The following is a 16,773-nucleotide window of genomic DNA, read 5'->3' on the forward strand; positions in this document are numbered from 1 at the left end:
TGTGTGTGTGTGTGTGTATGCGCGCGCGTGCACGGAACCCACGGGGAGGGGGCGCGAAAGCCAGGGCGGGGGTAGGGGCGGTGACAGCTGCGGTGGCCGCCGCTGGGGCCCGGAGCACCCGGCAGGGGCGGCAGGGGCGGGTCCCCGCCGCGGGCGGCACGGCCGGCGGCAGAGGCCGGGCAAAATGCCGGTTCTGCCGGGTGCCGGTCCCCCCCCGCGGCCTGCTCCTGGGCTGGGGCGGGGCTGGAACCCTCTTCCCCTCCCCTGGCCCTTCCCCTCCCCTGCCTCCCCCTTTCCTCTCCCCTCTCCTCTCCTCCCTCTGCCTCTGCCTCTGCCTCTCCTCTGCCCTCCTCTGCCTCTCCCTCCCTCCTTTCCTTCCTCTCTCTCCTTGCCTCTTCCCTCTCCCTTTCCCTTCCCTGCTCACTCGGGTCTGTCTGCTTGCCTCTCCTTCCTTTCCTTCCGCCTCTGGTTTGCCTCCCACCGTTTTTCCCCCTTCCGTCCTCTCTGTCCTCTTCCCCCTGTCCGGCTCGGGGCTGATTTCCCCCAACCCCTCTGGTGGCCCGGGGCCGGCCCTCCTCCCGGCGGCCCCCACCCCTCCCTTTTTCCTCCCTCCCTCCCCCTGCCCTACCATTCCCCACTCCATCCCTCCTTCCTGAACGCCGGCGGGAAAAGCCTTTCACTGAGGAGAAGAGGAGGAGGAGGAGGAGGAAAAGGAGAAGGAGGAGGAAAGAGCAGCGGCAGTCTGAGCAGCAGCAGCCTGAGCAACAGCAGCAGCAATAGCCTGAGCAGCAGCAGCGGCAGCGGCAGCGGCAGCGGCAGCAGCAGCAAGCCCTCGTCCGGGCGACCCGGGTTGCCTCCAGGTGACGATGCTCTGGCTCTCCCCCAGCGTCCGGCCTCTGGCTCCGCGGCAGTGGCTGGCTTCCCCTGGGATTACCTTCAGTGTCTGGCTGCTGCTGAGTAACCTGTGGGTCCAGATGTCTCTGGCTTCCTCATTCCTGACAGGTAGGGGAGAGGGGAAGCAGGGGCAGCGCTTCTGCGGCAGCCGCCTAGGCTGCAGCAGCCGAACAGTCCGAGTGCCGAGACAACCCGGGAGGGAGCTCGGGAAGGGACCGGTAGCCGAGACAGCAGAGAGTTAACTCCGCTCCTTCTGTCTTGGCAAATGACTTGCCTGCCGAGGCTGAAGCGAAGCCCGGGACTCGCATCTGCGGGAGGGCCAGAGGAATTCCGTGATAGGCACCGAGTCAGCCGAGCAGCGGCTCTGGGAATAGGGCAGGCAGAGGAAAGACTGAGGATTTTCACGTGGCAAGAGTTCCTTAGACCCGGCTCCGGGTAACTCGTCTCCATCCCCGGATCCCTTCGGTCTTTTTTACTCGGGCTGCTCTCTCTTCCCCCAGTCCCCGATTCAGACCCCATTTAGCCATCCCTGTCCTCATTCGGGAGCCACACGCGCCCAGTTCCCTCTGACCTTCCTCAAGTCTTGGCTGCTGGAGCATCAAAAAGCACCAGTTTGCCCCGACTTACATTTAAAGAATATAGCGCGTTTTTTTTTTTTTTTAAAGGATAATGTTCATAGCATATAATTATATGTTTTCAGGCAGGTGAAGACCTAAGCTAATTTTTTTTTTCTGGAGGACATACTTTACTGACACCTGGTGCATAAAAAAGGGTGTTGAGTCAATTTCTAGTAAAAGCAACAAGGATTACGTTTCAAAAGTGATTTCAGGAAGGATGATAAAAGGCCGATTCGAAAAGAGGCCGGGGCAGGGAGCTCTAATTGGGTCCATTTTCAGTTTTTGCTCAGGAAGCTAATCAGATTTTTTTTTTTGGGGGGGGGGAGGAAGCGAGGGAAAGTGTTAGATTAGAATGTCCCTATGATTGTAGAATAGTTACTTCTAATGGAAAACCTATTACGTTTACACCGATTGAGAAAGAGAACCTTTCGTTTACTCCGTGACAGGGAAAGTCTCTCTCTTCTCTCCCTTCCCCCCCAAAATAGTTTTTGGATTCCCAAATTGTCCCCGTGGGTTTCATTTAAATTTTTTTGGGGGGTATCATTATACGTCAGTAAAAATAATTTTGTTGAGCACAGGAACTGACTAGTACCTCTCCCGTCTTTGTAGCTCTAATGGCTAGTAGAGTTCAGGTACAGAGTGTAATTATCTTTTGGACTGGAATGAAGGCAGATCCACTGAATGTATCATAAACTAAATGTCTAGGCGATATATAATGGCTGCAAACGTTCAGTACACCCAGCCCTCCCCCCCAAAAAGAAAAAAAAAAACACAAATCTAATAGGAAGAATTTCTGGAAGGGAGTGGGAAGGGATCAAAAGAACCAGTATAAAACATGAAGTGCATTTTGTTATCAGCCACTGGAGTAAAATTCAATTTAAAAACTGTCTTGATCTCATCACAGGTTCAGTTGCTAAATGTGAAAATGAAGGTGAAGTCCTCCAGATCCCCTTTATCACGGACAACCCATGCATAATGTGTGTCTGCTTGGTAAGTCTGAACCTCCCCTAGTAAAGAGGATTTAAGACCGGAGGGGGAAAAAGAAACTATATGTAAAAGGAAATCACTCCTAGAAGGAAACTGTAGGTATCTGATGCCTTTATGCAAGCCTGGCTTGTTTCTGAGCTTGGCTAGGGAGAGGAAATACCAGGCCTGCATTCTGGGAATCAATCACCCCCTTGACATCAGTCACAGAAGTCAGCTGAAGATTGACACCCTTCCAGTCCGTGATGGAGGTTCCTATTGCACCTGAGTCCGATGTCACCCTAAACTTTGTTGGTTCTTAAGAGTAGATAGAAAGGGAAAGATGTTATTTAAAGATAATGGAGAGAAGGGTGGCTGTGGTCAGAGAGAAGTATGTGTGGGGGTGGGGTGGGGAGGGGACCAGAGTAAGAAGTGAATATAGCTAAAGGCAGAATGAGGATGGCAGGAACTTACTAGAGGTACTTTGCCTTTTCTGACGGTCAGAAGACAAATGTAGAATCAGTATCTGACTTGAATCTTAGGAAGGTCGAAGAATGGAGCTTGTTTCTAGTGGATAACAGTAACTACCTAGTGGGAACAGTAGCTGTCTGATGGGGAGAGCAGCGATTTAGAGTCCGAGGGACCTGGCTTCAAATTCTGATTGCCACTTACTACCTGTGTGATCTTGGATCATTCACCTCACTTCGTTCCTGCCCTTTCCTCATCTATAAAATCAAGGGGTTGGACAGGATCCCACAGAAGTCCCTTTGAGCTCAGTGATCGTGAGGTATCTTTCACCATAAGTCTATCATCATCATAACCTACCAAAATGAACATTAGTTTCATTTTCAACTTTTTTTTTTCTTTTGGTAAATTCTCTTTAAAATTTTTTGTCATCTAAGAGTGGCTGTTTAAATAATTGGAGTAACCAAAAGAAAGGCATTAGGCTTATGAATAAGCACTACCAAAATTAAATCTCTAGGTTTCTTTCTTTCCTTCCCTCCTTCCTTCCTTCCTCTTTCCCTCCATTATTTCCTTCTTTCCCTTTCTTTTTTTTTCTTTCTTTCTCTTTCTTTCTTTCTTTTTCTTCCTTCCTCCCCTCCTTCTGTTCATATTTTCTTTCTTTTTTCTTCCTTCCCTCCTTCCGTTCATATTTTCTTTCTTTTTTCTTCCTTCCTTCCTCTCTCTCTTTCTTTCCCCCTTCTTTCCTTGTTTCCTTTTTCTCTTTTTTCTTCCTTTCTCTCCCCTTTTTCTCTTTTAATCTCTTTCTTCCCTTCTTTTTTCTTCCTCCTTTTCTCTTTTTTCTCTTTAACTCATTCTTTTTTCCTTTCTCTTTCTCTTCCTTTTTCTAGTTTTTCTTTCTTCCTTCACTTATCTTTCTTTTCCTTTCCTTTTTTCTGTCTTTTTTCTCTCTTTTCGCTCACTCACTTTGTCTCTGTCTCTACCCCCCCCCCCCCCACACACAAACACACACTCACTTTAACATGTTTTACATGCCATTTACCAGGTCACATTTTTTAAACAAAGCCACACGTGTCCATAAAGCCGGGCTGGAAAAGCATAAAGGCGGTAACGGCTTCTGTTTGTTGTCCTCCATGGTGAGTAGGTGAAAGTGTGCTTATCAGTTTTAGCAAGAGCCATCTGTGTTTAAGCCACCCAGACTTTCCCCCAACAAGTGGTGAGGTCAGCGTTAAGAAATGATAAATGGGGATCAGGAATGATTAAGTAAGATCTAAGGATGAAGTCAATCAGTGGCAGCAGAGGTGGAAAATGTATCATTGTCATTAAAGAGAGATCAAGAGACCCAGAAAGAACCTAGCTAGAGAGCTGGTAGAATTTTACAGTGGAGAGTTTAGGTAATGATGTGGATATATGGGACTGCTAGACAGAATCCGTTGAGGTCAAATCTTGGCTTAGCTGAAGATTTATTGACTAGTTTTAAGGCAAGTAACCTCGTTCAGACTCCGTTTTCTTTATTTACAAAATGGAACAGAATGATTCTTATTTAATCTCCTAAAGGTTCAGAGGAAATTACTCTAATTAGGTAATATTTAAAGACTTAAAGTTGCAGAGATGAAAGATTATTTTTCTCTGAGAAATTATTTGAGTATTAAAATGTAAAGTGATGAGGGGCTTTTGGAAGTCTCCTTCCATTTCCACAAGCATTTTTCTTTTGTCCTTGTATCCCTAACACCTAGCAGAGTGCTTGGAACATATTAAGTGCTTTATAGATGCTTGTTAAATGAATTAATAGTTGGGGGAAACTATTTGAAAATATCTAGTAAAACCAAGGAAATCGTTTTAGAAAAAATATGGAAATCCTACACCTTTCTCTGAAGGTAGACATTGTTTAATGCGCCTGTCCTGGTTAGTTCTGAAGATGATCATCATAAGAGCATACATTTTTAATGGGTAGGGACTTCAGTTTAACCACCTCGATTTGCATTTGGGGAAACTGAGGTCCAGAGAGAGAACATAGTTGCTAGATTTAGAGCTGGAAGGTTCCTTCGAAGTAAAATGGTCCAAAGCTTTCACTTTATAGTTGAGGAAACTGAATTTAAGTGACCTACTCGGCATCATGAAGGGTCTAAGTGGCAGCGAGTCAGTCTCCCGAATGTAGTTCTGGGAATTGTATTTAGAACATTTTTATATTCACAAAGTTCAGAGAGGAGATAGGACTATTTATTTTTATCTGCCCCTAGAGAAACCAGAATCTTTGGGGATCATTGATGTCTATTATGAGATCAGCAAGAATTATTTTTAAATAAAAATTCATAAGCACATATGTACCCAATATATATTATATGCATACATGTGTCACATAATGCATATTTTATATAACATATGTTATATATAATAAAAACATGCATATCTCTTTTAAATAATAAGATAGCTGGATGGTCCATTGGATAGAGCGCTGGGCCTGAAGTCAGGAAGACTCATTTTCCTGAATTCAAATCTAGCCTCTGACCCTTACCAACTGTGTGAGCCTAGGCAAGGTCCTTAAGTCTATTTGCCTCAGTTTCCTCAGTTGCAAATGAGCTGGGGAAGGAAATGGCAAATCACTTCAGTATCTTTTCTAAGAAACCCCAAATGGAGTCATGAAGTTTGGACACGATGGAAAATGACTACACAAGCACATTTTGTACCCACATAATTAGGCAGCTCGGTGACATAGTGTCTAGAGAGCAGGATTTGGAATTGGAAGGACCTAAGTTCAAATTTGACATTAGCCATATCTGGGCAACCCAGGGACAGTGACTTAACTTGTCTGTACCTCAATTTTCCCATCCAAAAATGGGAACAATAATAGAATTGTTGTGAGGACAAAATGAGATACTATTTATAAAGTACTAGATAAATTTTAAAGTCCTCCACCAATGTTAGCTATTGTTATTGACTATGGAAATAGGTTCTGCTAAAATGGCTTCTGCCAGCTTCCAGACCTACAGACATGGTCGGTGACGAGCTTGCTCGCTTGAGAGTCTGGGACCCAAGTTGCCAAATCCCAGATAATCCAGAGCCAAGAAGCCTTAATGGAGGGCAGACCATTGTCCAAACTCCTTGGTCAAGTGAGGTCCCCAGAGGTGACCGGCAGCTCATCCCTCTCCCTGCGTGTGTGCTCTTCTCGCTAAGGCTGCCCCCTCCAGAACCCTCGGCACACTTGGCAACGGAGCTATTTAGCTCTTGGAAATCTGGGGGTGGATGGAGAGGCACCCCCAGGAAGAGGAGAATGAATCACCCCCTTTCCTGAGCCTTGTCTGTAGAATGAGGAGGTTTGATGACATGATCTCAAAGGGCTCTTTCCAGCATTAAATGCTGTGATTTCATAGGAGACCAGTTGGTGTTTGCTAAAGATCTAAGGAGAGAAGTGAAGAATGGCGAAATAGATGATGAATTTGTCAACCTTGGGGACTCCCTCAAGCTCTCCCGTGTTTTTCTTTTGAACCTTTCAGGAGCGTCCAACTAAGAAGCACCCTCTCCATGGGATATAGCGTTAGGGTTTCAGCTGACCTGTGGGGAAGCTTACACTTGATCTGGTTTTATGTATGTACTTTAATAGGGTATAGAATAGTATAAACTGTACTTTGGAGGAAGAAAATAGTCAGATTTGGTTTCTGTTGGGGCAGTTTTCTGGCAGCGAGGCGCCTAGCGCTCAGAATAAGCTTATATCTTATTTCATAACATGTGAGGAAAAAAAAAACAACCTCAACATAAGCCTAAAAAAGACGTAAAATGTTACAGTCTGGAGGAAATAGGTGGCATGGAGGCCTGTATATAATTACAGTGTAAAAGTTTGCAAAAGCAAAATCAACTCTGCCCGATTTAAACTCCTGGCGTTCGGAATGGTTTCAAAGGTGGAATGAGATCATTTCAAGGGGGATGCTGATGATGACAACGAGAGTAGTGGGAGCCGTGGGGGGAGCTGGGTAATTCTACTCTCATTTATCATCATCTGCATGAGCCTGAGCATCTTGCCAGAACAAGCCAGGCTCCAAGAATAACCTGTTTATTGGTTGGTGATGGATGTAGTTTTAAAATGAATGGGCCAAAAAAAGTCAAGCCATACATTCAAGGGAAAAGTTGAGGAAGATGGAACATGGTCCTCAGAGGTAATGAACCAGTGAGCAGCAGGAAGATTTCAGTAGACAGATTACTTTTTTTTTTTTTTTGGTACCTGCCTGTGGTTTAGGAACTCTGGCTACTGGTACTGGGCCTTTCAAAACTCATATGATCTTTAATTTAACTGAAAGAGAAGGCAGATGTTATCTAGATCAACAGCCTGATTTTTTCAAGGCCTTGGGATCATAGAAATGGCTTTCCCAATATCACACAAAAATATCTGGGGCAGGACTTCAATCCAGATCCTTTACTGTAAAACAGTGTCCTTTCCACTCTATGACACAGCCTCTATTTAAGGGCCATCTCCTGAATAAGGCCTTTGCTGATTTCCCCAATTATTTTCTAATAAAATCATATCTTTTATTTAGTGATGTGTATATAGGTGGTTTAGAATTTAATTTCTTTTTTATGGATTTTAATTTTTTTCTTTTTAAAAAAAATTACTTTTTATTTTTCCTAATATATGCAAAGATAAATTTCAACATTCCTCCATTGTGTTCCAAATTTTTCTCCCACTCCCTCCCATAGACAGCAAGTTATCCAATATAGATTAAACATATGCAATATTTCTACACCTATTCCCATATTTGTCTTGCTGAACAAGAAAAATCAGATCAAAAGGTGAAAGGAAAACAAGAGAAAAGAAAAACAAATAGCATTTAATGTCTTTAAAGGCAGTGACTCGTTCTACATTTTCCTTCATGTCTCTAGTACAAAGCTTGGCACAGAGTAGGTACTTGATAAATGAATCTAAGTCAGAAGTTTGTTCATAGCTTAAAGGATTAGAGAATTGTTTGGGAGTACCCGAGTTAAATGGTCTGTCTATGGTCATTGTGGGGAGGAAGAAAGGGGAACAGAAATAGGATCTCAATGGTCCAGGGAATCTTGGGAGGTAGGAGGGATTTGGAAGACAGGGGGAGAAAGCTGCGTCTCCCAATGCACATGAGCCATGTGCTCTGTAGTTCATGATGTTATGCTATTACTTGGGGTTTCTGTGACTCATTCAGGCTCACACAGTTATTATGCATCAGATAGAACCTGAATCTGGGTCTTTTGGATTTAAAGGCCAGGCTGCTTTCCACCGAGCCAAGACTAATTCTTGAATAAATATTGAAATTCTTGAATAATCGGAAAGCAAAGTATTGTTTTCCCCTTAGTTTCAATTATGATCTTTTAGTTTTTATTTTTTGTTGTTTTTCTGAGTTCTCCAGTTCCCACCACAATCATTATACATTTCCCTTCAGGATTATGAAAAAGAAAATATATATATATATATATATATATATGTATATATATATATATATCTCCCAAAGTAACAGCTGCTAAACTCAGCCTTGCTGGTATGGTTTTCGGCATCCACTCTTTCCCCTCGTCTCTTGGATCATTAACCCCCCACCACCCAAAGAGACCTACGGGAGAAGTGGTCATTGGTTTTCCTGTTCCTTTATCACCTGGAGTTGAAGAGAAGGAGGCGGAATGGAAGGCCAAGAGCTTGGCTGATGCTGGAAATCTGATAAGAACTTAGAGGCAGGAACTCTCAAGACTAGAAACAAGAATTGTTTTGTCCCAATTTTTGTTCCTCAGTAAATGTCGGTCTGTAGTTCAAGTTTCTTCTTTTAAATGCCGTTTTGCAATGTCGAATTGACCTTTACCCATAAAAAGCAATGGGGAAATGTGATAAACTAGGGAACGGTTCCACCCAGTGATGGGGAAAAGAAGGAATGATTGGTTCCATCCACTAAAAACACAGACGAAGACTCGTTCTTGGTCACTTCCAGCCTACTGAATACACTTTTCTAGGTCACGTGCCTTAAAGGCTCAGGAGAGGGCTGATGTCAGCATCAGGAAAGGCTCAATTCAAGTGCTCTCCAGCTATTAGCTGACTGGACTTGTGTCCTCTGTGACTCATGTAACCTAGAATTGTAGAGGACCTTGCTGGTGCTGGTCTACATCGGTGGAAGGAATTTCCATAATGGGAGTTCTCTGCACCCCACACCAGTGAAATCATAGACCTAGCCCCATGTTCTGTTGTTTTGACTAGCAGGAGAAGGGACAGATCCTCTCGTTCTGTGTCTGGCTCATGTGTGAGATAAAGGGAGATGGCTTTGATAAGATGGATACTGTGTTGTCATGAAAAGACCCCCTCACTAGCCTTTACACAGGCTCAATGGGTGCTTGTGGTCCCCATCTGTGATTTATTACACTTGCTTTTCTGTAAAAGGAAAGAATTGGACTCCAAAGTCCTGTTCATCAGCATTAGGATCCTGGTGGACAGTCCCAGATAAATCTCAGGGAAACATTAAGTGTTAATCTCTAGCTCATTCAACAAATTCTTCCTTTTAGTTTTAAATAGTATTTTATGCTCCTCTCATTACATGTAAAAACAATTTTTAACATTTAAATTTTCTTCCTCTCTCCCTCCCTGAGACGGTGAACAATCTGGTGTAGCTGATGCATGTACGCTCATGGAAAACATTTCCATGTTAATAATTTTGAGTCAGTAAACATTTAATTGGCACCTACTATGTGCCAGGCATCATGCTAATTAAGTTAAGTGTTATACACAGCTATTGTTTGCCTCATTTGACAGATGAGATTCAGAGAGTTTAAATGGTCCCATCACAGGCTTTGAATTCAGGTCTCCTTGTCTCCAAAATAATCAATACTCCCCCCCACCCTTATTATTGGATAATGGAAGTCCTTGCCCTTGTTTAATAAATTTTCAGTTATATGATAAATAAGAATGGAAATAGTTTTACTTGGAATTGGATGACTTTTATTGACTCTTGACAAGATCCTTTTGAGATGTGGGTCTCATTACTTTTTCAGAATCCTTTGATATTTGTTTGCTGGTTCAAGGCTGTCCCTTTTTCTTTGTTTTCCAGTTATGTTCTTCTGTTGATAGTGTTGATGCTGTGACTTGAGGAGTCATGATTTTTTTTTAACTTTTAGAGGGAGCTGGGAAGGGTTGGGAAAAGCAGAGCCCCAGTAGTCCTGGGAAAATTGCCTAGTGCCTTGGAATTGTGGAAATTGGCTAGACCTTCCTCGTGGAAGATGTGTCTCTTTGGTTTATGTACATGTGCTTTGTACTTCCTTTTTAATTAGGGCCATTTCTAGCTATTCTTCTATATTGCTCTGCTAATGGCTGCCCATTCATTCCAGTGAGAAGAAACAATCTTAGGTGCCATTATCATTACAGTCATCTCGACTCTATTGAAGCCCATTGAGAAGGGGAAATAATAACGAAAGGCATTTTTACAATACTTTGAGATTTACAAAATACTTTAGGGAGACATCGTAGTATGGTGAAAAGAGAATTGTCTCTGGAATCAGAATCTGGATTTCATCTCACCTCGGACATTGATATCTTGGATGTGACACAACTCTCTCCTGGACCTCCATTTCCTCATCTGTAAAATGGGTGGGACCTGACCTAGCTGGTCTCTGAGGTCCCTTCTAGCTCTGTGATCCCATGATCTTACAATCATTAATTTTCTCTTCTGTTAAATAAGGGGTTTGTGTACTATATGACCTCTGAAGTCCCAGTCCTCCCCCACCTCCAGGACCAAATGTGTGATCCTTTCTTATCTAGTTTGCTTATCACAACAACTGTGTGAGGCAGGTTTTATTGTTCTTAATTTATAGAAGAGGAAACAGAAAAAAAACTAATTGATGGCCCATGATCACACAGCTATGAACCAGAGATATGGTTTGAATATAAGTATTCCTAACTTCATTTCTTTAACCATAGTACCATTTAGAATATAAGGAAGCTATCATCCCTGTTGCCTTGATGGCAATAAATGAATGAATGAATTAAAAAAATATTAAAAGTTTATTATGTGCCAAGACCTGTGCTGAGTTCTAGAGATAGAAAATTATAAAAGGAGGGACAGTCCCTGCCCAAGATGTTGACACGTCTATTATAATAGATGAGTGATGGTCAGAGAGGGGGCACTTTGTTCTGGAATATTACATAGTCGGTGAGTAGGGCTGTGGAGGAGTCCATTGATCTACATCTAAGAACAATGATTAGCTCATAGAACAACACTGATTAGCTCATAATTCATGGTTCCATCTAAAAGATCATGAAATCAAGAGATAATGGTGTGTTCTAGAATAAAGGATAGAAAACAAAACTAATCAATAAGTGTCTGTTGAATAGTGAATGACTAGATGAAAAAATGAATGAAGGAGTGGATGAAATTTAGCTTTTTATTCATTCTCCACCCCAGCCCAAAGCCTTTTGCCTTCCTGATGTTATGTTATGACAGTAATAACGTCACGTCAAGGAGACATAGAATCCAAGTGTATTTTCTATCCCAGACCGGAGTTGGTACGTTCTCGAATTTGCAAGCTAGCTTTCAAACCCCTCTCCTCCTCGATGATGTCAGGTCATAAATCGAGTAGTGTTTTTTCCTCCGAGGATCTCAATGGAGGGATGTTGTGTCCTTCTGGCACTGTTTGAGCCTGTGAGTAATGAACGCTTTGCTCGTCTCCAGGGCTAGTCTTGCTGAACACTTGCAAACGGGATTGGCTTGATTAGGGAGAAGACTTGGCAGAAATTACTTGGGAGGAAGCCAGTCATAAGATCACCATGGTGATGATGAAAATTCGGTACAGCAGCAAGAGAGAAAAAAGAACTCATTGGGGTATAGCTCCATCAACCTGTCAAGGACCAATGGCTTTGTTGTGTATGGGAACTCCTTTTCCCAAAGCAGATGCCATCTCTAACTTATGGTCTGGGGCTCAAAGTGCTTCTAACTTGCTCAAAGTTGCAAAGCTAGTAAACAGTAGAGTCCAGATTTAATTTCAGGTCTTCCTGATTGTAGACTCTGCTTTCTTATCTCTCAAACTATGTACCAAACAAATTATAAGTATATATATTTAAAAAAAAACCAAATAACAACAAATAATACGTCCTTTGGCACAATTGATCCATCATGTGGAATAATCACGTGGTTTAATTGTTAAGGACCCAAAATCTCATGAATTTCATGTAAATCATGTAATCGATCTTGGAGATATCTTTGGAAGGTCCCTTTCGCCAGGACAAATGGAGCAGGCAACATTAAGGAAGAACAGCTTTATTGAAAAACTTGTTCAGTATCAAAGTGGGGTTTTAAAGGCCTATGGTTGCATGACCCCTTACTTTTATTAGCTTTCCTGTTTCTCCCATTGAATTGTTAATGATGCTTTAAAATATTATGGTCCTTGAATTTAGAAGCTTAAATGCTAAGTTTGCAAGTAGGTGTGAAATTTGTTTTTCTTCCTTTACTGTTATGCTTTCAAAGAATTAGAGCTGGGAGGGACATTTGAGATTCCACAGTCATTTATTAAGTGACTACTGTGTGCAAAGTATTGTGCTGAGGATATCAAGCCAACCGAAACCCAAACCATTCTTTCGGACTCCTGGTCTCCAGAAGAGGTACAATATATAGAGATGAGTAGATACAAAGAAAACGTTAAGTAATTTGGGGGAAGTGCTGAGAACTGGGAAGATGAGGTGAGATCTTACAGGAGAAGGGATTCGTGGGTTGAATACACATAACTGGAATTTCCTGGTCCTGTCTCTGGGACATGAATGCTCTAGAGATTTTCTGAGCCTAATAATTTTGTGGCTGTCCCTTGAAAGTGTGGTAAAAAACAATAGAAAACACTTATCTTTTCAAATCTTTTTATGGCAGCATTCTAAATAGTTGTCAAAAAGAATTACAATAATATTATTATGAATAATAAGGTCAGCTAGGTAGCAGTGTAGATAGGGTGCTGGGTTTTAGGAAGACCTGAGTTCGGATTTGGCCTCAAATAGTGTGACTCTGGGCAGATCACTTAATTGTATCTGCCTCAGTTTCCTCATCTGTTAAATGAGCTAGAAAGGAAATGGCAAACCACTCCAGTATCTTTTTTTTTCCCTGAGGCGATTGGGGTTAAATGACTTGCCCAGGGTCGTCACTCCAGTATCTTTGCCAAGAAAACTCCAAATGGGACGCCAAAGAATTGGATGTGACTGCAATGGCTGAATGACAAAAGAATAATAATAAATGATAATAACAAAAAAGTGGAAGCAACTTCACTGTCCACTAGTGAGGGAAGTTAAACTGGAAATACTTTGTGTAATGAGATATTATGATATCAGGATCAACAAGTATTAAGAATAGGTAGAAATTTACAGATCTTTATGAAATAATCAAAAAAAAAAAAAAAGAAGAAATAGAAGAGAGGAATCCATATGTACTATGACCGACCAAGAGAGAAAGTGGAGGAAAATGAGTGAACGACTATGGAATCCCAACGCGGATTTGGAGAGAGTGACGGAAAAAAAATCGTTACAATATTTATGCATTGAAACTAATTAATTTAAATATAAATTGTAACTAAGAGAGTTGAGATGGTGATATTGATGTTCAGTGTTAAGGTTTTAATAAAACATCTACCTAAAAAAAAGTTTCCCAGGATTGGAATGTCTTGTTCTCTTAAGTAATGTTTTCCCATGAAAATGGCCCAGAAGGCCGGCCTCTCTACATAATCAAGGTATTTTTTTTTCTTTTTTCTTTTTTGGCATTCTTGAAGCAGATGTAATCTCATTTGGAAGTATAGGATTTTAAAGATGACAGGCCTTTGGCTCGCATTTGTAATAACGGGAGCCGTGCCTGTTAGGAGTAAGAGTCTCCTGCCAAGAGCAGAGCTGTGCCCTAACAATTCTGGAGGTACCAGTGTTAGGCTTCCCCTGTTTGAGTCAACCTCCTCTCTTAGAGGTTACTGTAAAAACCTTAGCCATACCCCCTTGTCTCTCCCCACTTCCCCCCATCCTGAGTCTTAGACGGAGCTGACTCTTGAGGCTTTGGACGGGCCCCTGTGTTTGTGTTGGGTTGGGGATGTTAGTTCCCTTGGCTTCTGAGAGCTGAGCTGTTGAAAATTGTGTTTTTCTTTGTGAGGACAAAGGCCTTATTGTGTGTGTGTTTGGTGCAATTTTTTTTAAAGTTAGGTAATGGATAGAATTCACCTAGGAGCATCAACCGAGCGGTTCCTAGGTCAGCCATCCCAATGCCAGTTCTTGGGTTACAATCTGCTAAACCCAAAGAGATAATAAAAAGAGAGGGCTTGACGCCTCAAGACGATATGAGATGCCCTAACCAGCCTCTCTAGTTGGATTGACAAGCAGGACAATAAAAAACTCTTGGTAACCTTGTTTGGCAAGTGACTGTACCTAAAGAAAATGAGATGCGGGAAAGAGAGCGCTGGGTTTGGAGTTGGGAACTTGACAATGGATCCCAACTCTGAGTCTTTCACTCCTGTGTGATCTTGGTTCAGTCACTTAACCACTGTTGCCCTTAGTTTCTTCATCTGTAAAATGGAAGTTTGGACTCCCCTTGTAAGGGCCCATTACTTAGAAATCGATCGTTCTATGATTTTTCCAAATGGTGGACTAGCACTTTAACCTTCTAAAGTACTTTTCCCCAAAGATCCATTAAGTTCTCAATGAAAGAAATGGACATTGGCCGTATCATCTTTTAAGATTTTTACTTTGCATCTGTTTCATTGCTCCATCCTGGGGATCTCTTGAGTTTGAGCTCTAAAAGGCTATTTTTGAAGGAGCTGGGGATAGATGCAGGTAAAGAATAGCAATTTGGAAGTACCTCGGGTTTGATCGCCATTTTGCCTTTTTGTGGGTGACCAGATGGCCTTATATCATGTCTTCTTATCTTTTTCTTTGACCTTGTATCTCTCTGTTTTCCTTTCTTTTCATTAAAGGCATCAAAGTCGAACCCCAGTTTTCAGTCTGACATCCAGTGGAGTAAAGAAGTGAAATGTCTTTGACTTCTGGTTGAATTGGGATTTCAGCATCTAGCTTGACTCTTCCCCTTTCCCCATAAGCATCTCAGGGCTTCTCTTAGCTCTTAACTTGGAAAAGCTGAATTGAGTTGTTTTCCCCACAAAGGATCGTGGATCCAGATCTGAAAGAGAATACAGGGAATTGTGTCCAACCTCCCTTCCCATTTACTGGACGGGGAACATAGAGACAAAGCGGGTTACTCACAGTCACACAGTAACTGTCACATGCAAGATTTTGAGCCCAGGTGTTCCCAGAGCTTTCACCACTTTCCTACTTTACAGCTCAGATCTGAGTGCGGAGAACATGTGTCTAGACTCTAGAAAGCATCGTGGTCTATTACATGCCCCTTGGAAGTCTTGGGCAAGTAGGCTTCTGCTGTATCCTAATCTTTCCCAGGCTGACTGTCACTCAGGACCATTCATGGATTCTCTTGGAGTTCGCAGCTCCCCTTCTCCTGCTCTGTGGACTTGAGCTGAGTGACCCCATTTAGACTTTGGGAGGGGGCTGTTTCTGAGTCTCTGTGGTTCACTGTGTCACTGAATGGGAATATCCAAAGCATTTTCCTTCCTTCCTTCCTTCCTTCCTTCCTTCCTTCCTTCCTTCCTCCCTCCCTCCCTCCCTTCCCTCCCTCCCTCCCTTCCTTCCTTCCTTCCTTCCTTCCTTCCTCTCTCTCTTTCTTTCTCTTCCTTCCTTCCTTCCCTCCCTCCTTCCTTCCTTCCTCCCTCCTTCCTCCTCCCTCCCTTCCTTCCTCCTCCCTCCCTCCTTCCTTCCTTCCCTCCCTCCCTTCCTTCCTTCCTCCCTTCCTTCCTTCCTTCCTCCCTTCCTTCCTTCCTTCCTTCCTTCCTTCCTCCCTCCCTCCTTCCTTCCTTCCTTCCTCCTCCCTTCCTTCCTTCCTTCCTTCCTTCCTTCCTTCCTTCCTCCCTTTCTTTCCTTCCTTCCTTCCTTCCTTCCTTCCTTCCTTCCTTCCTTCCTCCCTCCCTCCCTCCCTTCCCTCCCTCCCTCCCTTCCTTCCTTCCTTCCTTCCTTCCTTCCTCTCTCTCTTTCTTTCTCTTCCTTCCTTCCTTCCCTCCCTCCTTCCTTCCTTCCTCCCTTCCTTTCTCCCTTCCTGTCTGTCTGTCTGTCTTTCTTTCTTAAAAAATTTTGTCAGCAAAATTCAAACACATCTGAATTTAAGCTTCTTGGGATGACGAGGGAGGAGAATTGCTTTGCAATCCAGGTGGTTATTTGTTGCCTCAGAGTTCTGATAAATGGCCATCATTTCCAAGCTACCATATCTTTAGGGGTGAGGGCTCAGGTACCATCACTGAGGTTCAGATACCCAGCTCTGAACTTCATCGGTGACATCCATCATTGGCACTCAGCAGAGCTATAACCAGGACAGAGTGACTAGGCTTTTGCCCCTGGGTGTGAAATTTAGAGGGTGCTAAGAACACTAGGACTCCTTCAGGAGGGTAGGAACAGCCAAGCTTTGCAACTAGTTAGCAAGAAGAGTTAAAATTATCTCTTTTGATCCTCATCAGTGACTCTGGGAAATAGATACTATTATTATACCTATTTTTATAGAGAAGTGAAGTGACTTGCCCTGGATCATACAGATAAGTCTGAACATTTGAGACTTCCTTTCATGAAACTTGTCTCTGAATGACTGTTTTTGATTCAGTCACTTGCTTTTGTACTATGTCCGGACTTGGGAGCTCCCTTCCCTTCTACCCACATCCCAGGGAAACATGTTCTTTTCCTGCTCTCCCACTGCCTTTTTCAGGGAGCTGGCACCAAGGGCACCACATACCCTGCAGAGCCCCAGTCTCCTTTCCAGGATCACTTCACAGTTCTCCCCCT

At 42.9% G+C, this 16,773-nt stretch overlaps 1 protein-coding gene across 1 annotated transcript in view; it reads left to right on the forward strand.

The window, feature by feature from the left end:
• The first annotated feature begins 672 nt into the window (after positions 1–672).
• The window catches only part of BMPER (BMP binding endothelial regulator), a 262,921-nt gene continuing 246,820 nt past the window's right edge, over positions 673–16,773 (forward strand). The window contains exons 1-2 of the mRNA XM_031952980.1: positions 673–1,002; positions 2,416–2,501. Of these exons, the coding sequence (XP_031808840.1) occupies positions 867–1,002; positions 2,416–2,501 (222 nt within the window). The 5' untranslated portion in view covers positions 673–866. The remainder of the gene's footprint in view (positions 1,003–2,415; positions 2,502–16,773) is intronic.

Source organism: Sarcophilus harrisii, chromosome 1, assembly GCF_902635505.1.
Source record: "Sarcophilus harrisii chromosome 1, mSarHar1.11, whole genome shotgun sequence".
Lineage (NCBI taxonomy): Eukaryota > Metazoa > Chordata > Mammalia > Dasyuromorphia > Dasyuridae > Sarcophilus > Sarcophilus harrisii.